The 24,329-nt window shown below is 34.9% G+C and overlaps 5 protein-coding genes across 8 annotated transcripts in view; 2 read left to right on the top strand and 3 right to left on the bottom strand.

Annotated features, from left to right (window-relative positions):
- Positions 1–1,130, bottom strand: part of LOC122397535 (regulating synaptic membrane exocytosis protein 2) — a 96,150-nt gene extending 95,020 nt beyond the window's left edge. The window contains exon 1 of the mRNA XM_043396766.1: positions 830–1,130. The gene's annotated coding sequence lies outside the window, so the exon portion shown is untranslated. The remainder of the gene's footprint in view (positions 1–829) is intronic.
- A 3,433-nt stretch (positions 1,131–4,563) lies between these two features.
- LOC122397576 (dimethyladenosine transferase 1, mitochondrial) lies at positions 4,564–6,573 on the top strand. Its single transcript, XM_043396827.1, has 3 exons — positions 4,564–5,382; positions 5,463–5,616; positions 6,293–6,573. Exons 1-3 carry the CDS (start codon positions 4,752–4,754, stop codon positions 6,540–6,542), a joined length of 1,035 nt encoding a protein of 344 aa, XP_043252762.1. The 5' UTR covers positions 4,564–4,751; the 3' UTR covers positions 6,543–6,573.
- Positions 6,574–6,679: 106 nt separating this feature from the next.
- On the bottom strand, positions 6,680–9,551 carry LOC122397575 (zinc finger CCCH domain-containing protein 15 homolog). Its single transcript, XM_043396826.1, has 7 exons — positions 9,354–9,551; positions 9,012–9,219; positions 8,607–8,845; positions 8,052–8,255; positions 7,782–7,956; positions 7,515–7,709; positions 6,680–7,441 (listed from the first exon to the last, which is right to left on the bottom strand). Exons 1-7 carry the CDS (start codon positions 9,420–9,422, stop codon positions 7,332–7,334), a joined length of 1,200 nt encoding a protein of 399 aa, XP_043252761.1. The 5' UTR covers positions 9,423–9,551; the 3' UTR covers positions 6,680–7,331.
- Positions 9,552–11,378: 1,827 nt separating this feature from the next.
- On the bottom strand, positions 11,379–20,032 carry LOC122397124 (NK-tumor recognition protein-like). 4 transcript variants are annotated; one of them, XM_043396031.1, is made up of 15 exons: positions 19,554–19,785; positions 19,193–19,308; positions 18,255–18,370; positions 18,072–18,195; positions 17,729–17,945; positions 17,394–17,645; positions 17,070–17,308; positions 16,630–16,758; positions 15,867–15,973; positions 14,880–15,782; positions 14,468–14,809; positions 14,254–14,388; positions 13,983–14,171; positions 13,756–13,901; positions 11,379–13,251 (listed from the first exon to the last, which is right to left on the bottom strand). In XM_043396031.1, the coding sequence occupies exons 2-15, from the start codon at positions 19,259–19,261 to the stop codon at positions 13,136–13,138; spliced, it is 3,084 nt and encodes a 1,027-aa protein (XP_043251966.1). In that variant the 5' UTR covers positions 19,262–19,308; positions 19,554–19,785; the 3' UTR covers positions 11,379–13,135. The 4 variants fall into 4 exon arrangements, with proteins under 4 accessions (XP_043251966.1, XP_043251965.1, XP_043251964.1 ...); XM_043396030.1 differs by lacking the exon at positions 19,554–19,785 and adding an exon at positions 19,905–20,032 and having other exon boundaries at positions 14,880–15,973; XM_043396029.1 differs by having other exon boundaries at positions 14,880–15,973; positions 19,654–19,788.
- Positions 20,033–20,804: 772 nt separating this feature from the next.
- On the top strand, positions 20,805–23,799 carry LOC122397244 (polymerase delta-interacting protein 2). The gene is made up of 6 exons (XM_043396284.1): positions 20,805–21,049; positions 21,564–21,719; positions 21,797–21,896; positions 21,972–22,313; positions 22,627–22,832; positions 23,463–23,799. Exons 1-6 carry the CDS (start codon positions 20,955–20,957, stop codon positions 23,572–23,574), a joined length of 1,011 nt encoding a protein of 336 aa, XP_043252219.1. The 5' UTR covers positions 20,805–20,954; the 3' UTR covers positions 23,575–23,799.
- Positions 23,800–24,329: the final 530 nt, after the last annotated feature.

Below are 24,329 nucleotides of genomic sequence, written 5' to 3'. Positions count from 1 at the left end.
ATTACGTACAATCCTCGGTGTATTTACAGTTCATCGAACGTGGAATTTAACTGATATATCAATTACACACTTTCGTCGCTTATTGTAATAAAATATAGAAGAACATAAGGCTCCTCGCCTTGTTGTCCTTGACTGTAGCGAAGATATTTGCGTACAAGAAGAGATCGAGGGACGAATAGATCGTGCACAGAATGGAACGTTCCCGGGAATCGAGGAAATAGGGGCGGAAATCGGTCGATTAAAACGGTATCAAATCCGTCTCGAAATTACGCTGCATGCGTGGCTGGGTTCCCACGGAAAACCACGGTTCCGGTGCACGTTAACTCCGCCGTTCCAAGGACGAAAGAACCCCCCGCGGAGGCCATCGATTCCGGTTAACTGGAATCCGATCCGCTCGGAAAAAGAAGAAAAACCGCCGTTTTTCGATCGTGCGTCACAGGACGTTATCGTCCCGTTTCCAGGCTCTAGAAACGAACACGCCGGGCAGAAGCTTCTCGTCCGAACGCGCAAAAGTGCAGCGGAGCAGACCGTATGGCCGAAAAGCTCGACAAAAGTGGCCGAACGCTGGGAACGACGATCAGGGAGGTCGATAAAAGCGCGCGAAAGCGATTGCAAAAATTAAAATCGCCAAAAACGACCAGCTCTCCTCGTTGGATTTGCTTCTGGGCCACGTAACAATGCGTTCTCTACCTTGCATTTATAACGTGGTACTGTTGTGGTAAACTGTAGAACGATTATATTCGTCGGGATCGTTTATAAAACCGTGTCTGCCCTCGAGTCTGCCTCGGGCACGAGCGTTAAGGGGTTTAGAAGAGCCGGAATAACCAACCTGTTACTTGTAAGCGGGGAAGTGCGTGCGTTCTTTCGCTCCGTTTGGACACACGTGCTCGTATTTCAGCGAACGCGTCGACGTAAGCAGCTGGCGAGGGTTGTTTCTGGTTTTTTCTGTTGTCTCGTGCCGTGGCGATCGGGCGCGGACACATATGTTCTCACGGACGTGGACGCGTTTCTCCGCTGGAAAAACAGACGACGCGCATGCCCGCGGCAAAGGACGCCCAGAGGAAAACTCGCGCGGCTACCTTTCGTCGGAGACCGGATCAAACAAAAAGAATAGAATCCACGGTGACGATATCGTCGGGCAGGCTGCCCGGCTTGCACTGCCCGGGTCTCCTGTCTCCCACTGAGCCGAACCCTCCCCTCCGATTCCCGTTTCTCCCAGCTCTCCTGCCTCTCCTGGCTCACCTCTCCTTACGACTCCCCGTCACCTCCACCCTCTCTCTATCGCGCCAGCCGAAAAAGCCTCGACTACCCTATCTTTCGAGCCCCCCTTTCTTCATCCTTCGCCCACGTCGTCCCACTCCTGCGTCCTTTGCGCTCCTTAAACCCTTTTCGTCCCACTCGCGGCCGTGACTTCCACTACGAACCACGGAACGGTGTCTTTCCTCTTTTCTAACCCACGCGCGGGCTATTCTTTCCGCTCGCGAGCAGCTTAGGGCGCAAACTCGCCCTCTCCGAGTAAGGAGGAGCGGGGACTCGGGCAGAAGCAGGAGGAACATCCTACGGAGGACCCCGAGGGATCCGGAGACGCACGTGGACGATTTGCGGAGTTACCGACGTGGACTGTCCAAGTCCTCGGTTTCAACTGCTTCAGAGAGTTTTTGAAACTCTGGAGATTCGAAGCTTCGAATTCTTGAATGTCTTGTGTCTTGAAAGTCTTGAATATCTTGAATGTCTTAAATGTCTTGAGTCTTGAAAATGCTGAAGGTCTTGAAAGTCTTGAGTCTTGAAGGTCCTGAAAGTCTTGGGTCTTGAAGGTCCTGAAAGTCTTGAGTCTTGAAGGTCTTGAAAGTCTTGAGTCTTGAAAATCTTGAGTCTTAAAGGTCCTGAAGGACTTGAAAGTCTTGAAAGTCTTGAGTCTTGAAGGTCTTGAAAGTCTTGAAAGTCTTGAGTCTTGAAGGTCTTGAAAGTCTTGAGTCTTGAAAGTCTTGAGTCTTAAAAGTCTTGAGTCTTGAGTCTTGAAAGTCTTGAGTCTTGAAAGTCTTGAGTCTTGAAAGTCTTGAGTCTTGAAAGTCTTGAAAGTCTTGAATCTTGAAAGTCTTGAGTCTTGAAAGTCTTGAAAGTCTTGAATCTTGAAGATCTTGAGAGGCTTGAGTCTTGACGGTCTTCATAGATTATGGAGCATTCACTTGTTATCACGAAAAGTATAATTGCACGTTTCAAATTCGCCGAAAAGTTTATTTATAGAAACAATTCCGAATAAAGTAAAATCATTTTTGCTAGCGATGGGCGTAAAAGTGTTTGGAAAATACGAAATACAGGACTAGAACCTCGAGATCTACGACCGACCTAAAACATAATCGTGTGTTGGTATCAGTTTAAAACTGCATGGCATCTAATGGAGTCGGAAACCATGTGTTCATTGATGAGATACTGAACAAAGGCATGTAAAAAGAGACTTCTGGTACATGTTTGGAATAAATATAATTATGAAAACGGTATATATTGTTGAATTATTTTCTAATTTCATTTTCGTAGTCTTACGACCCATCCCTTGTTATATGTGTCATATTATGTGTATCGAATGCTTCAGTTTAACATATATATTTCATTAGTTGAATGTTATAAACATAAACATTCGTATACTTGAGTATATACTTGAGACAGTTGAAATAATACAGAAAATGTAGCGACAAATCAGGACGGATACCAATTTCTTATACAACCGTCAATTTGTGGAAACAAACTCGCACCTACCGATAAATGTCGATGTAAACATAATAAACAGTGTCGACAATCCCAGGATAACTCAAAGAATTTGTTTTCTGTCCTTCTGAGAATCCGATGCAAAAACAATTCAGATCACGTTTCTGACTAACTATATTATCGTTGAAACGTAAAATAGATCAATTTTGACCCGAATCTGTATTTTATTATTTATTGATTGAATTTTTGCATTATCGCATTTGTAAACCCTTTATTCATGAATGTCGTTAAATTTGTAAGCCCGCTTAATGCAGACAAATTGACGGATTTCGTAAATCTAATGTTAACAAATATCTTGTAGAGAAATTGAGGAAAAATTTCTACATTGCAAAAGCTCAAACATCTTTTCATTTATTCTTCTCTGGCTCGACTGCAGGGCAAAATAAATATTTAATGATGGCGTCTGCCTGTTCACGGTTTCCTAAAATATTTGATGTTGAACTAATCTATTCCCAGTATTTAGACAAGTGACAGAAATTTCGGGATTATTCGATCTCATTTAAAGAAATGGGAACCGATTTCTATAGCTAAAAGATATCCAGAAGCAATGGTTCGGAGAAAAATCTTCCCCTCGATTTAAATCCCATAGAGTTTTTATGTAATATATTAGACATTAAAATTCACAAACATTCTATTTCAAACAATACTGAATCACAAAATAGTTCGCGAGAAGTATTGTAAAAATTAGACAACAATTATTTGGAAACAATAGTGGAATCCCAGAAAGAATCCCAGAAATTATAAAACGGGAACATCCCACTAAATATTAATTTCATTCAAATAATAATTTATACAAAATGCGCGAATAATTTTTTGACAGAATAGAAATATTTGAAAACAATTAGCGTACATATTTTTTCTATTTGTTCAATGTGAAATTTAAAAGAATAATGGTAAAAAAATATTAAATGGCCCCATAGTGACGTTAAAGAACAGATTGAAAAGTAACTAGATAAAATTCCAAAAGTCATAGAAACTAGCCTTTAGGAACACCGCTTGCACGAGGTAAGAACGCATTAACGCATTCATCACAAATCTCTCGCAATTTATCTATATTGTTTTTTTCATTTTGTAATCAAAAGGTAAATATATAATAAATTTTATTAACGTGCTTTCTAAAATAATGATTCCAAAAAGCACAGTTTTGTTTACTCTTTCAACATACTCCTTGAATTCGTGGAAGACTTAAATATTTTTATATGAAATTCTAAAATTTACGATTTAAAACATTTGATTATTAATTAAGAAAACCTTGTATTCTACAGTATATATACACGTATAAAAATTTAGATGGTTAAACAATAAATAATCAAGTACACCGAATGTTGTGCATATTTGTAGGTTACAAAAATGTGTTCTAAACTTATTTTTATTTATTGATAACAGTGACGGAAAAAATACTAGCAAAGACAATTCGACTGTTTGCAAAATCTTACGAAGAAGAAGACCGTAATAATGCAAGCTGGTGAATGGCAAGCCTATTCGTTATATAATAGTTTGTAATATTGTTTTTACTTCTGAAATAATTTACTTTATGTTTAGATCCAAAAGAAAATGAATTTATGCCAAAGGTTGATCCGAAGAAACTAAAACCTTTTGAAGTATTGTTTTTAAAGCAAGCAGAAGATATAAATTATAAAAGAGCTATCAAATATCAAAAGACTCGTAAAAGTAATAGTATTTTTGCTGTTGGCTTAGTACTTGGTGTAATAGGAATTTATTCCTATACTATATACGCAGTAAAACAAGAAACGTTCCTAGATGATTTTAATGAACCTGAAACAGTAGTTCCACCAAAAGAGTAACTTGCAATATTTATAGATTTTTTAATTTAATCATATTATCTATTAATCATATATACAGTAAGGAAACAAAGAAACAAGTTATTAATACAAATGTATTGTAAATTATATAAATATCAGATAATCGTAAACAATGTGTAATAAGTTTGTATCCATCTCTTAAAGTCTAAATAAAAGCAAGGAAAAATGGAAGCCCTAAGATTACCGCCTCTTCCAACTATACGAAATGTAACGAAACTCTATAAACTACAGGCAATGAAACGTCTTTCACAAAACTTTATCTTGAATGAAAAATTATCAGATAAAATAGTTAGAAAAACAGGTAAACTTACCGACTGCCATGTGTTAGAAGTTGGTCCTGGGCCTGGTGGATTAACCAGATCCATTTTAAGACAGCAACCTGAAAAATTAATTGTAATAGAAAAAGACACAAGATTTAAACCAACATTAGAGATGTTGGCAGATGCTTTTGCAGCAGTTAATGGGAAAATGGATATTATTTACAATGATATTATGAGAACAAGTTTGGATAATCTTTTTCCTACAACAAAGGCACAAATTTGGGAAGGGAAAAGCCCAAGACTTTATATAATTGGTAATTTACCATTTAATGTATCAACACCCTTAATAATACAGTGGCTACATGCTATTTCCGAGAAAAGAGGTCCTTGGGCATATGGAAGAACTAGAATGACATTAACGTTTCAAAAAGAAGTTGCAGAGCGTTTAGTGGCTGAACCATTAAATATACAAAGATGTAGATTATCTGTTATGGCACAGGCTTGGACACACCCAATATTGCACTTTGTTATACCAGGTACATAAAAATTTACAATTTTTTAATTACAGTCAATGTGTAGATTATTCTATGCAAATGGTACTTTTTTTAAATTATAGGTACAGCATTTCTTCCGAAACCAAAAGTTGATGTCGGCGTTGTATCATTTGTGCCTCTATCTGTTCCACATACGCAACACGAATTTAAAATTTTCGAAAAAGTAACGCGTCACATTTTTAGTTTCCGTCAAAAATATAGTATACGAGGCATTGAGTAAGTAAAATTTACGTAAAAATATATTTCCTAGCAAAGTTAAGCGCCATTCGAGTAAATTTTTATTTGAAATCTTCGATTTTACGAATAAATCAGTTATTCGTGAATAACAAATAAAGTTTTATCCGAATAAATTTGTATTTAAATAAAGATTATATTATTTTCACGTTTATGAATAAATTTACTATTATTTGAGATTAATAAATAATGTTTGAATAAAAATACGTACAACTTAATTTTCGAAGTGGGTTGTAGCACAAATTCGGAACGTTACAAAATCTCGAAACTCTCGAATCATTCGATTCTTTAAATCTGAATAGTTTTTTTTCTACTCGCGTTTAAAAAATGAGTATTTGTTTAGTTATTTCATTATTAATAGTGGATAAATTAATAGAACCGATATATGTATACATATACATATATATCAAGTAATTTACTAATTAAAATAGTTCATATAATGAAATCGATATAGAATCGATATATAATTGATATAACGGTTCTGTTGTAAGGTAACCATAACCGACATAAAGCAGAACTTTTTTCATTCGTAACGCTATTATTTTTGTTCTTAAAGAATTTTGATTAGAACTTCTATAAAATAGTTATTTCCGAAACCTTTTCGATCTCTGGGTAATTATCTTCAAATTCTAATTCGAAATTTCTATTTATTTTCTAGAACGTTATTTCCATTGGATTGCCGAACCGAATTAGGTGAAATGATGTTCAAACTTTCTGATATAGATCCAAAAACAAGACCAATGGCTCTAACGGTACAAAATATTGACAGACTTGTTACTGCATATAAATATTTAATAGGTAAACATCCAGAAATCGAATTTTATGAGTATCGCGCATCTCGACGAATATTATCAATGTCTCAAGCAACGGACATACAAATTACTGAATGTGATGTAGAACCGCAATAATAAATAAAGGAAACCTCGTCTAATTTATGTATAGTATGGATTTTTATTAAAAAAATAACCAAACTTCGCTAATAAATATAAAATGCATGATATTGTGTCTCACGTAGTAAAGCATGCTATTATTATTTAAGTTACTAACACTTTATGAAACAATTGTAGTAATATACAACAGAGTTTTGCATAGTTACTTTTATTCGTACATACCGCATGTATAGATATAACGCGTACGTCGTAAGACCTAAAATAAACCAAACTCTATAAATTATTTATTACCCATACTATTCAAAGTCCTCGGTAATTACACAATATTTTTGTGAAAATATATGTTTTGTTTCATCTGCTAGTCTCGTCACTGTACTAAACTTGCCATTTTACCTATTACCTAAGATAATACATTGTCCAAACTAAATCGTTCTGCTTGCATTAATATTTAAATTACTTCCTACCGACGACGTAATTTCATTTTTACTCTTACAAGGTAATAAACGCCAAACAATTTACAGATATAATAAAAAAATGATAAACTATTCTTTTAATCATGATAAATTGAAAATTATAATTACATTAAAATACAGTAGACTTCCAAAGTGATTTGCACGAGACCAGCTCTTCGTAGTATATATTTGTTGTGTAAATATACTGTTTGCAAATAAAATGTAAATAACAATATACAAGGCAGCACACTTGAAACTAGTGAATATGTGAATAATATGCTGTTAATATATGTATTGTAAGAGTACAGATAAATGAAGACACAGTAAGGGGAAGAATTTAAACAATATATTTGGATCACTCTTCTAAATCCAAATCTTCTAGTTCCTCTTCTAAACCTTCTAAATCTTCTTCCATAAACAGATTCTCATTAATTGTTAACGCGGCTGCACCCTCACCTAAAGTGACTATTAAAAACAAAATTAATATCGCTAATAATGATGATATCACGCTGAAATTATGTAAGTATTTTCTATTTACCACTAGAATCTTCATTGTTCGTAACATCATTACTTTTTAATCGATTCACACTGGCCACAGTTATTCCAATACTATCAATTTCACTAGCTTCAAGAGCAAGCCTATCCATATCAAGCTCCCTGTATTCCATCCTTTCATCTATTTCATCGTCTTCGCGGACATAACTATCTATCGCTTCGTCTCCATCATCGATACCTAAGGAATATTTCGAGATTTTACTGCGGTTGCATTACAAATTTGCAATGTATAAAATGACGATGAAAATACCATCCCCAGCTGCAAGATCAGGATTAAAATAGAACATTTCTCTGCCGGATATGCCAACTTGACGACCGGCTTTGTAATCGTTTCGTCTTTTTTCTTCGTCTTTAATAGCTTGCTCTTTCTTTTCTTTTAGTTTTCTTTTCTTCCATGCCAAAAATGTCTCCAGCGTTATTTTAGTCTATTAAATTACGTAGTACGTTACGGCTCGTTTCGAAAAATTTATATTAAATCATTGGATAAATGATTTCACAAATTACTAATAGATCCACATACTTGATTTGGCCCTAAGTTAGCTCGTTCTTTTTCGATTAAATCTTCCAAAGAAATTTCGTCCTTTTTGTCCTCCTTTTTCTTATCCTTTTTCAGTACAAAACCGGGTGGTAACGCGTGTCTGTAAATACATTTTTGTCCAGATGGACATTCCCAAAACCATCCGTATTTTGATTTTTCTACAGCTTCCAGAAAATGTTTACAAATCTAGGATCAAGATATTGTTCCTTTTTTTAAATATATGAAAATTATAACGAATATTGAACTACAGTAGTGCCCACTTAAGTGTCCACGCTCGGGACCGGCCGCGGTCGTTTAAGTGGGCATGTTTATTTCTCAGAATTCAACGGAGATAAGAAAAGAGGATAAGTGCGAGTGAGATGCAATAGTTGGCATTCGAAATCATATATATGTAGAAGTCAAAAAAGAACACCAGAGAACCGTCGCCATTGGCGGTTAGAAACAGCGCAAAAACACGTTTACGAAATCAGCTGCAACATCACGGCAAAAGTGTGGTCACTTAAGTATGCACTACTGTATTATAAACAATTTGCTCACAATATCGGTTGTTGGGCGATTACCACCACCATGCTTCTTTTCTACTACTTCCTTCAACTTATCTTCATCCCACTTATCCATCGTATCGGATTCTTTATCATCATCCCTTCTATCACAGTATAACGAACGTTTCTCTGCTTTTCTTTCTATGCTTAGATCGTGAGAAAATTTGCATTTTTCGCCTCTGATACATGTTCCTTGTTTAAAAGCTGTACACACTACCGATTTGGGATCGATTCCTGAAAATTCAAACGATCGATATACCATCCTTCTGTGCTTTAAGTACATGTACATAAAAAAGTGCTACAAAAATACTAATGCACAACAATATAATACATTTGAACAATTGTCAACAATCGTGTTCTCTTAACTAGATCTCTGCGGAAACCTTACTTTATTTAATACCTTTCTCTATTTTTTGCGTTTGCACAGGCTTAAATAAGAGAGCTAATTCTTTCCGCTCCTTTAATTTTTGTTCTTTTTCAAGCTTTTTAACATTAGGATCTTCTAATTTCCGTGGATTAACACCACCTGATTTTACCTGCTTCTCTACTTGCTGAATGAATTTCTGTTGTTTGGCACCTTTCTTGTTTTTTATACCGAACGTTTTATCCTATGAAAAAATAAATAAAATGATGCCTGACAAAGCTGCTAGGAGAAACGATACGCGCTCCACGTGCAATACGTTCAAAATATGGAATATTGTATTTTTAGGTTAACAATGTAAAAATTATGATGTTTGAATACCTCAATGACTTTCTCCTTTTTCTTCTGATCCGCTTTTTTACTGGGAACAGGTGCCTTTTTGGGTGGCATTTCATTCACTTTCTTAGTATTTAAAGGCGTTCAATACAGAAAATTTAGCGATAGAATTTACAATTACAAGAAATCTTACTTCCGATCATGGAGCAATTCGTTGCTCGAATTGGTAAACGTGAATGAAGTGTGGATTGTGGAATGAACCATAAAATATATATAGTATACTCATATACACATCCCATGTTTGTTGGCAGATGCAATAAATGCCTTTACTCGATTCTCTGATTGGGCAAGCATATTTTTTTCACAAAGTTGACAAATAAATTTAGTACAGCCTTCCTTGCAAAAGTTTTCTTTCTTAATTTGAAAATGTAATATCAAATCCATGTAGATAATTGTAATAATTGTACATTCGGCTATTATTTACAAAATTGTTGTACATTAAATGAATAATAACGATTGAATAGATGGATTCCCCCAATCGGTTTTGGGCAGCGTCGGTTGGAGCCGTTTTGAACTGACCTAGGGAGTTGGTACTCCTGCCTGAGGACTTGTGGGAAGATACGAGTTGTTGAAAATTGGGCAACCTACAGAACCTACTGTAATTTTTGCGCATGATGCGCCTGAATCAGCTTGTCCATAGTGAAATGCAAAAGCCCACGCACCCGTTTGGTTGTCCAGGCGGCAGGGAAGGTGAACCCCTACGTGGCGGATAGGGGCAGCCGCTGGGCCACGTTTGGTTGTCCAGGCGGCAGGGGAGGTGAACCCCTACGTGGCGCGTCCCCAGGTGGCGGATAGGGGCAGCCGCTGGGATGGGATGCGGGGATGGTATCATCAACCTGAGAAGGCTGGTGGCTGCATCCTCGCATGGCATCCCGGATGTCGGGGCGAAAGCTCCCGCGGACCAAACACCGGTATGAATGCGTTGCGCGTGTGAATGTGTGTGTGAGTGGACTGGGGCATGGGATATTTGCCGCGGGTTTGACCTAAGGCCGCAGGTTGGCCAGTTGGCTGCGGGTGTGTCCTGCGGCCAACGTGGCCCCGCGGCCGGCGGCTTAGTCCCATGTCACGGGGCCTGCGGTTGAGTGGAAATGCGGTGGGAGGAGTGCCTCTCACCGGGGAGGGCCTGAAAAGGCACGGCGCGGCGAGGGACTCTGTGATGTCTCACTAGAGTTCCCGGTCCCTCGCCAAGCGCTTGAGGATGGTCACCGTGGGGTTTTAGCCGGTAAGAGTCCGGCACTACCCGCCGGCCCGCCCATCGGGTGTCCCATGAGGTGTCCATGAGGATTTCCCCACGTACAAAAAAAAAAAAAAGGGGCAGCCGCTGGGATGGGATGCAGGGATGAGTTCATCAACCTGAGAAAGCTCCCGCAGCCAAACATCGGTATGAATGTGTATGTGAATGGACTGGGGCATGGGATATTTGCCGTGGGTTTTACGTAAGGCCGGAGTTTAGCCAGTTGGCTGCGGATGAGTCCTGCGACCAACGTGGCCACGCAGCCGGCTGCTTAGTTCCATGTCATGGGGCCGCGGGCGCTGGTGACCAGGCATCTGCGGTTGAGTGGGAATGCGGTCTGAAAAGGCACAACGCGGCGGGGGACTTTGCGATGGCTCACTAGAGTTCCCGGTCCCTCGCCAGGTGCCTGAGGATGGTTACCGTGGGGTTTTAGCCGATAAGAGTCCGTCACTACCCGCTGGCCCTCCTTTCGGGCGGGCCCGCGAGTGTCCATGAGGATTTCCTCACGTACAAAAAAAAAAATGTGAAATCCAAAGGCGTATCTTCCCTTCTCTTCTCTTCAATTACCAGTAATATATCTTAGTTCCCTCGATATGCAATAATGAAAGCACTTAACGGAACAGTTTGACAAACATGTATTTTTTCATGCTTCTCTAGTTGGAAACAATGTTAAATATTAATATTTAAGTTAATTATGAAATTAATACTATTTTCATATTTACTTTTGCGTGTCACGTATTTATTTATACCTAATAGGAGTTATGTTTACATGTGTGTGTGTTGTGTGTTAACTTGATAATAAATTTAAAAAGTATCGGCAGCTTCATATACATAGTATTAAAACATTTTAATATTTAATTTTACGGTATCGATCGAGTATCAACTCTCCATGATAAATTAAACAAGTTTTGATTCCGTATAACGCAACTCGATTCTTTGTTTCAACACAACATAAGGGAGTACCACCCTGTTCACTTGTAAAAAAGTTATTAAAATTATGGTGCACCCAGAACTTTGTCTTTTCTCTTTATACATATTCGTAAACCGTATGCCAAAACAATCTTAAACGTCATTTAAGTTCTATTCTCCAGCTGTTATAACAGCTTTATTTCGATTATATTATATATAGTCTACATAGATTCGCTGGTAACTAAATCCTTTCATCGTGTCACGATTTCTTCCTTTCATTTTGTTACTAAGTTATCCACGCTAGTCGACGTTACCTCCAAAATCAATGGTGTCTTACTATTCTTAGTTTTGTTAAAATAAGAAATAAGATGAACTATTAAATTAGAATATTTTGCCCTTTTATTGTGTCAATACGATCTCGATTCAGTGACACAATGAAAGGGATTTAAATGGGATAACAATGCGGGCCACACTAACATGTGTATATATTTGCATTATATTGTATTTACACAACTATTCGCGCGTCTATTAACTTCGTGTGTATCGTATACGTGTATTTTTACGTTTGCCAACTAATACTATAAAGTTATGTTAAATAATCAAAAAGTACATGATGTTAATAAGAGTGTTGTATTATTTCACACTTTACATTTTATATTAAATTGAAAAGACGAGTAGCAAAGAGCAATTTGATAAAAATTAAAAGTAAAAAAAAGCAAAAGGTCCATACCGGATTCGAAACTAAAACTTTCATACCTTGAACCATTTATACCAGGCTCTATATCCGCGAATATTATCGAGAACGGAGTGAAGTTTTTTTTCTATTTTCAAAACTAGCACAATGTAAAATTTCCAATTTTTTAACAAAATTATTAATGTATACCCAATGTTTCTTACAAAGGTGAATAGATCGACATCGACCCCTATAATATAATCTGGGTCCCATAACAAAATTCGCCCGTTCGAAAAATCATGATTCCCCTTCCTTCTTCTTGTGAATTTAATATGTTCTACATACACGTCATTGTAGCAAGTTACAGCACCTCCAAAGGTAACGAAAATACATTCACTTCTCTACGTGAAAATTGCGTTTTGAGCAACATTGTATATGTTAACTCATACCTTACAAGTTAAAACACTTTTGAAATACAGTCACTTTGTTTTATTTAACGCACTTATGTGTTTATCATTTACGAAATTCGTAATTAATATTGTAATGACTTCAATAAATTATTAATAAAAATAAGGAGAATATTCTAAAATAATCCTATTATAATTATACATTGTTAACTAACCAGACTTTCATATTGAACGAAATTTAATACTTTCGTTATCATTGAAAATATCAGATTTAAGTGGGACATTCTGTACATTTCAATACTATTGATTTGTGATTACTTCGAAATATATAGCTGTCAAGTCGTACATTTTTTTTACAGATGACAGAAAATTATCGCAACAGTCATGTACACTCTGTAACAATCACGTTGTAATTCTTACTACATTTCAACTGGTGGAGAGTACTAGTATACACCATTTCGTCTGCTTTTGTTTGGAATATTATCGATAACGACATCTGTACTAGTTTTTATATTACATTTATGACTAATAAATAGTACATATGTCAAACCTTTCTTTTACGCAACTTAGCTTTTGCTTCCTTCAATAAAAGATCGAATGTGTTATCTTCGCCAGTCTGTGGTATGTGCGCACTACTAGGAGAGCTGCTTGCCATGCCATCTACCAGAAATAGTGTATCATATTTAAAAATTTACTATAATTATTCCCATGCAGAATAATTCTAAAGATAAAATTGTTGTACAAGATTAAAGAAATTAAATTATCCTCTAAATTAACATCCGACGGTAGCCATTTTTACGCGTAGAATCGTCGCTTAGAGTTCAGACACTTGTTGTCGAACAACCTCATATCGATACATATCGATACGGTCGATGTTGCTCAACACTCACTCTCAACATTCTATAAAAACGAACTGCCGATGCCAATTTTCATTTCTCACCAAAGAATTACTGTACAACTTTATTATTATTATTTCGTAATAAATAATGCAATCTATACCAATAATAATTCAATTTTATATAATAATAATTCAAGTTATTTAAATAGCTATGAAAACAACTTTCATCTAATGCATTAATTTCATCTAAAAAGTTTGGCTACCTTTATATTCGATCTCCTTAAATTAATCACACGATGCAGCAATCAAGTATAAATTATTCTTACCAAGGTCAGCATATTTCACTTTACAAAAAGCTCGGCGTCCACCGAAACATAAATCATATCTGGGTAAACTTGGGTCATCATTACCATGTTCTACTGCCTCGTACGCGTCATTTTTATAAGCAAATGTTACAAAACCGTAATTGTCGCTAAAATATGTCGAAAAATTTAGATATTTTTCTTACCATCTTTAGGAACAAACAAAAGAATTATAGAGTATCGAAAGTTACCCATGTTCGCGGAAATGTATACTAATGTCTACAACAGGGCCAAAGATTTCAAATCTTCGGTGCAAATCAGCTTTAGTTATTCCTTCGTCTAAACGACCGACATAGATCACCCTTCGTTCTTCCACTTGTCTTTGTTTTTCTCTATCGTACCAAGTATCATACGCTTTCCGATATGAACTCGACGGTGATCTAATACAATTAAAATTACGTATACTTTCATCGAAATAGAGCTATTTCATTATAAGCAATATTTCTTGAACAAATTATTTACCTTCTCCAATCTCTGTAACTACGATAACTACTCGAGGAATGTCGTCTCTGTCTGTCATAACTTCTACGATAGCGTCTCTCTTTTTTCCGCCGACTCGACCATTTACTTCTTCCGAAATTTGAACGAGACGAAGATCTGAAATTGTGATTATCGTATCTTTCGAAGGCAAACGATACTTTTTACCTTTTCCTTTATACATTTTGTGAATAGGTACCTTGAACAGCTAGAATATTCAGAGGAACCCTGCGACCTCGATCTGGATGATCTAGAACGTGATCGTGAGTATCTCGATCCTGAACTGAAAGTAGATCTAGTATTTGAACGTGAACGTGAACGAGACGACCAACTACTACTTGAACTGACAGAGCTACGACGATGGCTTATTCTGCGATGACGTGTATTGCTTCGTTTGCGAGATCTGCTTCGACTACTACTGCTTCTACTTCTGCTTCTACTGCTACTTTTACTTTTACTTCTTGATCTAGACCGGCTTGAACTAGAACTAATTCTGTGTTTCCTACAAGACTGTTGACTTGTATTTGGAATATGTTTAGCTCTGAAAATTTTTAAAATCTGTTAAACAATATTTATTCGATGGAAGTAAGCTATTTTTTGGTCGCATTTACCTTTGTTCCTCGTGCCTTTCGTCAACATTAATCGAAGACTTTGGAGGAAATTCGAATACAGTTTCATAAGTTTGTATTTCTACATTACAAGTGGCTGGTTTCGGACGAAGCTTTTCTTCGTCTATGTCTGCTTTTGGTTTTAAAACCGACACAATTTCCCTTTCCAACCAATTCAGATTTCCAAGATCGTCTTTGACAGGTTCAGTTGTAGTAGAAGCATGATGAACATATATCAATGCCATAGGTTGTATCGGTGAATTTGTTCTACTGTTATCACTACGATTTTGTTCTCTTCTACTTCTGTATTCTGCTAAATTCAGCTTTCTACGAGGAAGCTTTTTCTCCTCTTCTTTTGGAAATCTTTGCTCTGTGTCTTGAACGATGATGTTGTGAACTTTGTCCATTAATCCATTAGAAATAGTTATTATACTTTCGTTAGAGGTAGTCATTAAAACTGGTACTTGTATATTAAGTGGTTTCTTTAACACGGAAACCATTTGTTTTGCTTTCTGGTTCCCGGTTTTTACAGTTTTCGTTTTACTTAAAACACCCCGTTGTAATTGCAAAATGCTTGTTGCTAAAGCCGAGCGTATCTTCATTTGCTGCGTTGAATTATTTAAAGTCTCACTGTGAACTTGGCCAGTACAGTTTGATATGTTACTTGAGCTATTAATATTTTGATCATTTTCTTGTTCTGCTGTCGTTTCTTCCTTAGTTTCATTTTGCAATTCTCCATCGACTTGAATATCATTGAATACTGTAACTCCCGACTCTTCGTTATTATTACTTATTTTGTTTGATTCTAAACTACTATTATCTTTACTTGCACTGCTTTCAGTCGAATATTCTCTCCTTTTTGTTACAGTTTTGTTCAAATGTGACGAAGTTATTTGTTTCTCGTTTATTGTATAGGAATTAGATGGTTGCCAGCCATCATCCTTAAATGCAGTTGCTTTTTCACTGCCATTAAATTGTCTTTCAAACTCAGAATTACTATCTGAACTACTGGAGGAGGAATTGCTACTACTACAATAATCATGATCCAAATGGACTAGTCCACCATCAATCGCTCTACTTTTAGTATTATTTGTCACCTAACACAATAAAATATTTGTTTACATTTCGTGAAAGAATTATAGTCATCATAATATTAAAATTATGTTTAACTCGTTGACTGCCATAGATCTATTTGATGCGATAATTCTCAATTTCGATCTTCTCATTTATTTTATTCGTTTAAGAATCATTCATACTCGCGAGTCAACGTATTAAACTTATCCATTTACATATTATGAAAGTTAAATGAAAAGTAATACGTCCATCGTCATTATAATTTTCGTTTATCATGGGAATTTGTTGGGGGATTGGGACGGGATTCCAAAATCTTCGAGATCTCGAATATGTTCGATATATTCTCGAACGACGATATTTCCAGCTATCAAAAATAGCCGTTTATTTAATCTTTTTCTATGCTTAGAAACTATGAAGTTCGTCGATATCGAACCGACGTTCGATCATCGATATGTTCGAGAAGTCCAACGAATTAAGAGACAGGAAACTTATTCATCTTTGGCAGAAATACGCGATGATAGAATGGTAAATGCAGTTAACAAAATAGTTCGTTTTAAAGATTAATTCCCCAGCACATTTACTAGTTTACCTTTATGTAAATCAGTCATGGAAATGGAGGTATTATTTTTTCAATTCTTCGAAAAAGAAAAGACATTACTAATACGTTCATATACTTAACTATTTTCAGAAGCTTATTTCGAGAAAGTGTTGCAGCCGCATCTTGCATGCGCGTTCCATTGCTGCGACCACTGCTTTGTGCATTCGACATTGGAGGTATTATTGAAATCAGCTTTTTACGCCCCGACGTCTAATATAATATAATTGTATTATAACATTCGTGTTTTGAGTCTTTCGCGGTCGAAAATGTTAGTATTCGTGGCTTCTGGATTGCCTGCAATTTCATGAACTTTTCACGACATTTGCCCAGAAGCCACGAATATTATAACATATTCAATATTAGTTCGATTTTCTTTCGGTTTAGAGAAAAAAGAATCGATTTATTTGATCATTTGCCAGACATAGAACTTGGATTTTTCACAGGCGACTATTTTAATTAAATTATACAGGCCATAATGACTACTGCTTAAATTTATAATAATTAATTTTTAGGGTAATTACCTTTATCTTTTCAATCACTCCTTTAGGCAAAGCATCTTTAATATTTTTATGCAGATTTGAAATCTGTGATCTTTTTGTGGTGATTCCGGACTGTTTTACACGTTGTTGAGTCTTAGTAGGTTTAATATGTGAATCTTGTTCAGATCCTGTACTAATTTTAGGAGATGTATATGATATTGCAGTATTTTCGGAAGCTTCAAACTGTTCTAGTAAACTTTCTACGGTTCCCGCTTCCAAAACTGTAATAACAAATATTAATCACTTCAAACATAATTATACGGTTTCTTATTTAAAATATCTTTAAACGTAACCAGTATATTTTACCCGGTAAATGATTTGGAATAGATTCGTTATTATGCTGTATAGAATTTTCATTCTTCTTCTGTTTTGCTAATACATTTGTAGTGACATCAATGCCTATGCTATCACATTTATGTACGTTCTTTTTCTGTTTATTTTCCTTTTTTGTATGTTTGGGCTCTTTTGGTAGTGATTTAGGTTCTGCTTCTATTTTTTTATGCCCACTTTCTATGGAATCACTTATTTTATGATATGGATTCTGTTCTATTATCTCTTCTATAAAAAAAACGCGAACTTTTATTGCAACAGAAATAATTATTAATTAAATGACAATAATATGAACTTAAAATTAAATAAACCTATATCTTTAGTACTGCTTTCTGATTCTTGTGTACTCTGACTGCTTTGAAGAGATTCCTTTTCTAAATGCTTTTGATTTGTTTTTAAATAATTAGGTTTTAAAGTGAGTATTGATTGTTCATCTTGTAATACACTTTCTGAAATGCAAAAGCTTTTTTTATCAGTAGTATTCATGCATAATCCTATTACATCCATATATTCGTCCATGTCTGTGGCCTAAAAACAGATTGTATAAGTTTACTCTGCAAATAACAAATAATATAATAACAAGGCCGGGGGAACACGAACATCGAAGCGACGTGCGTGTGCCCCCAGCCTAAGAATAACAAATATTAGTGTCACCTGTAAATAGCCAATGTGTTCTTGCCAATCTGTAAGAACTTTTGCAAAATCTTCTTTAATATTATCAATTTTAGAAATTGTAGGAATTTCTGAAATTGATATTTCATCCATGTCCTCTGTACGTCTAAAATACATAATGCGTTTTATTTCGATAATTTAATGCAATAGAACAAATCTACTTACTCATGTTCATTGCTCCATAAACTATCGGAATTTACAATGTCAAGATGTGTTTCCATATAATCAAAATCATTTTCAACCATGTGCATTAACAAATCTTGAGGTTTCTCCATTAAATTCTGTTAAATATGATATATTTTACAATACTTACATTAATATGAGTTAAAGTTAGAAAGTATTATTACTCAAATATATATATATATCTTATAACAATCACAAACCAGTAAAAATAATATTAACTTAAATATTACTGATAAATTATTGAAAAACTGTAAATGAAACTTTTCCTTGGATGTTTGTTCCCATCTCTTTCAGATTGAAAAATACCAAACCAACAGCACAAGTGATAAATCTAATTTAATTTATGCAAAATGCAAGAAAAGTCTATATATCATGCTTGGACAAGCACAGAGGTAAATATTTATGTAATGAAAACTCTGTTGCATTAGAATTCAAGTGCAACATTAAATAAACATACTCATAAATGGTACAACTTGATAATATAACATAATAATGACATATTAATTACTATATAACTATGAAGTGTAATTTACATGCATGTAACCATTTACACAAGGGATAGACATTATGGAAAATACTGAACTGTTTAACACAGAAGTCTGAATTAAAATAAACAGCTTAATTTGACCTCTTAGATCAAACTAACAGAAATTTATTATACAAAAATGAGAGTGTACTGAAAATTCATTGATGAATAACACAGAAATATTATTTTATACATTTGAAGAAAGCCAAGGAAATCAACTCCAGAATGACCATGTTTGCATAAAGGTACAAGAGAAATACAATGAATATACACAATGTACTTTTGAAGATTAACAGAAAAAGATCAAGAAAACACTCGCAAAGACAGCAAGAGTTTATCAGTGACAGGACACCAATTGTTTAGCTTTTTTATAAAAATTAAATAAACGCGTTACCTGCTCCATGGGTAATGAGAAATCAGTAAAGTGTTCTTCATCATGAAAATTTAAATATCCTGTTTCCATGATATGTCTTAAAATATTTGAATATAACGATGTCCTGTACTATTAGCCTGTAATTTAAAGTATTAATACAAAAATGAGTGATAAGCCTAACAAAATGAAAAGTACGAACCATGCGTTTATTTAAGGTTATGTTCAAAACAATGGTAATGTGGTAAATTTCGATACAAGTATATTAAAATTCATATTTAGCCTAAAGTATTATTTAAGTCTTAAATATACCACAGCGCTTGCAGGTCGCAATAATTCAAGTAAAATAAAATTGAGCAGAGAATATGAAATTTGAACATTTTACCCCGTGTAAATGTGAACACGCTAAAGATCGACGAACGCTAGGTACCGTTACTCCGATGTAGGTGTACGAGAATTTAAAACATCTTATCACATAAACATACTTTCCGTATAAAATATAGCGTAACGTATCGATAAAAGCTCAAATTATAAAACTGCCACGATAATCACAACTACCACGCGATTTTAAGTGCACGTCCGGGCCTCGTTCTTAGGGATGATTTACGCTTGCTCACGCGTACACATATGTGTGCAAATGACCGACCATGCCACCAACCGTGTGCACGTGTACCCCGTAATGCGTGTAGAAATAAAGCATACGGCATATATGTGCAACCTGCTTAAAACACCACACCTCCAGGTAACTCTACAGAATTATTAAAAGTCAATGTGAAATTCCAACATAGGGCAATTATTAATGTGCCTTTGCGTTGCTTTCTATGCCATTATCTACAATACGGTTATTATTTCTCACATGTTTTTACATAATAATATACAAAATGAGCAGCATGTGTCACTTGTAATCGACGGATGGCTAGTTACATACGTAAATTAAAATTTACTTGGACGAGTAACGCGTCCTCGTGTAATATTGCACTGTAAACAGTATTTGAACATCTCGGTATTTACATATGATCTTAATATTATATACTTACACGGTATGTATAAGCATTAACAGCCACGCACACGTGATCGACACGTCTATACACGTTTATCCCGGTATCACCATGCGCCCAACTGCACAGGTACCTAGTTATTTGCACCCACGTTGAGACGATATTATATTATAACCAACGCGTTGCGTTTACTATTGTTACTATTTTAAAATGTAAATGTCTATAAATTTAGTGTAATATAAAATAACCTATGTAATTACCGTTGTCTAAAACAGAATTACGAAATAAATAAAATTGTATTTTTAGGTATAGCTTTAACATTTTGTGACAATTCTGCAGCTTATTTATTATATAAGTCAGTATTGCCACCCTTTTTGCTTGTTATCTTATCCTTATAAGGCCTGTATCCATTACCCACAAAAAATCGTACTATATCATTCACATTATTATTTATTAAATTACGAAATCCCCTATCAGAGTTATTATTAATATATACATTATTATTTTACTTTTGGTTACATATGTACTTACAAGACTGGAGAAGTCTATCTAAGAAATGTTATAGTTGGATACTGTATACAAACAAAGTTAGAATCATGTGACTTTCATCATGAAAATCCGTCCAAATACCATATGTATATATAAATAGGACGTATAACATTCGTTAGTAAAACGTAATAGTAAAAACTAACAGAAATGTCAAGAAAACAGTACCATGTATTTTCGGTTCAGTGTTGTTTGAACTAAACTAAATATTTCGACTCAATAACACTTATTTTCAAGAAAGGATGGAACTTGCTCGAAATTTTGTTACTAACAAATTGAAATCTTGCCTCCTTAAATTACCGAAAAAGTATTATTTGTCTCACGTAAGACATATCAGGTGATGTAAATTTCATGTGAAATTAAACATAATTATTGTAAGAATATGAAATATACGTTGGCGTTTCTTTATAAAGTATATTTAGGAATGTCAATTAAGTAATTTGAAATACAATTTTTAATTTAAATTGTAGACATATATGTATGTATATAACACAGGTATTTAACAAATGTTTAATGTGAAAATTTGTTCTCTTAACCCTTTGCACTCCAAATTATATTTCAATTTTGTTACCAGCAGCTCCCAATGCTTTTCAGTGCTTTATTTGAAATTTACCTGTTAAAATATCTGTTTTATTTACACTGTTGTATTTTGTAATTTTCAAGTGTATGATATCTCTTTGGTTTGGACTTGAAAAAATGTCGAGTGGGGCTTGACGAAGGAGCTCCTGAGATAAAAATTGACGTCGAATCACACTAGACATAGGAGTGCAAAGGGTTAAGAACATGTTGTTTTAAAATAAAAGTTATCAATTTTGTGTCATTCTCACAATACAAATATATTTGTATTTTAGGTTAGCAGAGGTTGGGAAATTAGAAAGGCCAAAATTAGAAGGGAAATATGAAACTGGTCAATTAATTTTACACAGAGTGTTTGGGTACCGTGGTATAATATTATTTCCATGGGTAGCAAGAGTTTATGATAGAGATATTCCAAATAAAAGAGAAGAGTAAGCATGAAGCATGATAATTGTTTGCGATTGTAATATAATATTATAATTAAATTACAACTGACATTCGATTGTAGAAATCCAAATGGAAACTTTAACAGTGTTGAAAAGGAAGTCAAAGGTAGAAGTCATACATTCTACCAGGTATTAATTGATCAAAGAGATTGCCCTTATATAGTGAGTAGAGCAAATACATTAAGCACAAATGAAAACCAACATTTTCTAAATCTTATTTATGTCTGTGCAATATAGCGTGCCCAAACAGAAGCTGTAACATTTTTGGGTAACCATGAGACTAGTCGTAGTTTATTTGCGATACCAGGATTAGACTACGTTGCCCATGATGATGTTTTACCTTACACTACAAATGAGAATCCTGCGTTGCAACACGAGCTTGTTGATAAATTTTTAATATACCAGCCTAATCGAGATCCGTGTTTTATCGCTCAAGAAACTCTTAAAGCTTGGCAAAAAAAGAATCGTCCATGGTTGGAGTTATCAGATGTACATAAAGAGACTACCGAAAATATTCGTGTCACTGTTATACCATTTTATATGGGTTGCAGAGGAAGTCAAACTACAGCTGTACACTGGGTACATACTATAAATATGATATATTAAGTATAAACACAGTAGTGCCCACATAAGTGACCACGGTTATCCCCACCAATTCGTAGAAGCCAAGCGGCTTCGAACATCGAGCGTGTCGAGCGTAACTTGACGCCGTCGTATTGTATATCACTCATATCATCTTTCCTTATCTCAGTTTAATTCTGAGAAGTAACCATACTCGCATAAATGACCGCGACTGGTCCCGAGCGTTGTCACTTATGTGGGCACTACTATAAATTCATTTTTATGTTAGGTGACAAAAAGTTCTCCAATTAACGAAATATGTATTATTTAGTGGCGATACTGCATTCGTTTGGAAAATTTGGGAGATTTGAACGTACAATTACGTGAAAGGCACTGGAGAATATTTAGCCTTTCTGGCACATTGGAAACTGTTAGAGGAAGAGGCGTGGTTGGCCAAGAACCCATTTTATCAACAGTTTTACCTGCTTTTCAATATAGCAGTCACGTGAGCTTGCAAGCTGCAAGTGGCCATATGTGGTATGTATACAGGGTGTTCGGCCACCCTTGGGAAAAATTTTAATGGGAGATTTCAGAGGCCAAAATAAGACGAAAATCAAGAATAACAATTTGTTGATTGAGGCTTCGTTAAAGGGTTATTAACGTTTAAAGTTCCGTCTGTAGAACGGCAATTTGCGAACAGCTGCGTGCGCACGATAGTAGTTCTCGCCACAGACGAGATATACAAGTAGACCTTACATCCAATGTATTTTTCTGGGTCTCTAGAGCTCAATCGTTCAGAAGTTATGATTTTTTAAACAAACACATGCAATTCCAGGGTAACATTTCTGACCACACATATATTTTCGGTAAAAAAATTTTTTCTCAAAAGTACGTAAGATTTCGAGGTTATGTTTATTCGCCAAAAATGATTGTAATTGATCCCCGCAACCGAAAATAATTTTTTCAGAATGATTTGAAATTTTTAAATTTATTTTTTTAATAACTTTTTAACGAAGCCTCAATCAAGAAATTGATATTCTTGATTTTCGTCTTATTTTGGCCTCTGAAATCTCCCATTAAAATTTTTCCCTGGGGTGGCCGAACACCCTGTGTATTATTCCGTATTTGATTAAAAACTACAGCATTATAACTATAATGTTGATTTAGGGGTACGTTCAGAATGGAAAGAGAGGATGGATATGCGTTTGATTGTAGAATTCCGCCGTTTTCTTTGGAGTCAAAAATGGAAGAACCATCTACACCGAACGTAGATTCATAATAAAACAATAAATTTATAACATCAAACGTAAACTTAATACAATTTTTTAATTTATTGAAAATTCATCAACGATTAGTCTTAAAATTACGTATGTAGTAATATTTATAATATAGGCTGTAATATTTGAGTATAAATTCTATGAGTGGATTTAACTAAGATACTTAGATTTCTTATAATTATTAGATGTACTTCAAACGAAGATAGTTATAGGCATTCAAATACAGTACAATTTTGGAGTATGCTTCTTTATCTTCCATCTTATAAGAGTCCCTGTTTGTAGAAATAAAAATTATAGTGACTTTACACCAGAATACTGCAAAATTTATTTGGCATATCTTGAAGAAATGAATTTTTCGAACACTTGCAAACACTGAAGAACTCTTTTAATAATTACTTTGATCCCGACGATGCTAAATTGAACGTGGATACTTGGTCTTTTCCTATCTAATACAAACTCGATCGAAGACGCAGACCTTGAAATAAACACGTTAATTTTAGAACCAAAAATTTACTAGAATTGGGATTAAAAACGTCCTATTATTCCACGTGAGCTTATTTTTGTCTTCTAGAGCAATCTATGCACATTTTCATTTTATTTGATGTGTTATTATTGATTTAACTAATGTTAAAAAATGTCAATTTAGGAAATATTACGTAAAAAAAGTTCATGAAAATGCTAAAATGGACTCCTAGGGAAAAAGGGTTAAAAATCACTGATCCAGAGGAAACCTAAAATTAAACTTTTTTAGTTTATT

This window comes from Colletes gigas, unplaced genomic scaffold (assembly GCF_013123115.1).
Source record: "Colletes gigas isolate AHSC1104 unplaced genomic scaffold, ASM1312311v1 Colletes_gigas_Sc00009, whole genome shotgun sequence".
NCBI classification, from domain to species: Eukaryota; Metazoa; Arthropoda; class Insecta; order Hymenoptera; family Colletidae; genus Colletes; species Colletes gigas.
The sequence above is the reverse complement of the archived record's forward strand: the minus strand, read 5'-3'. Positions and strand labels throughout refer to the sequence as shown.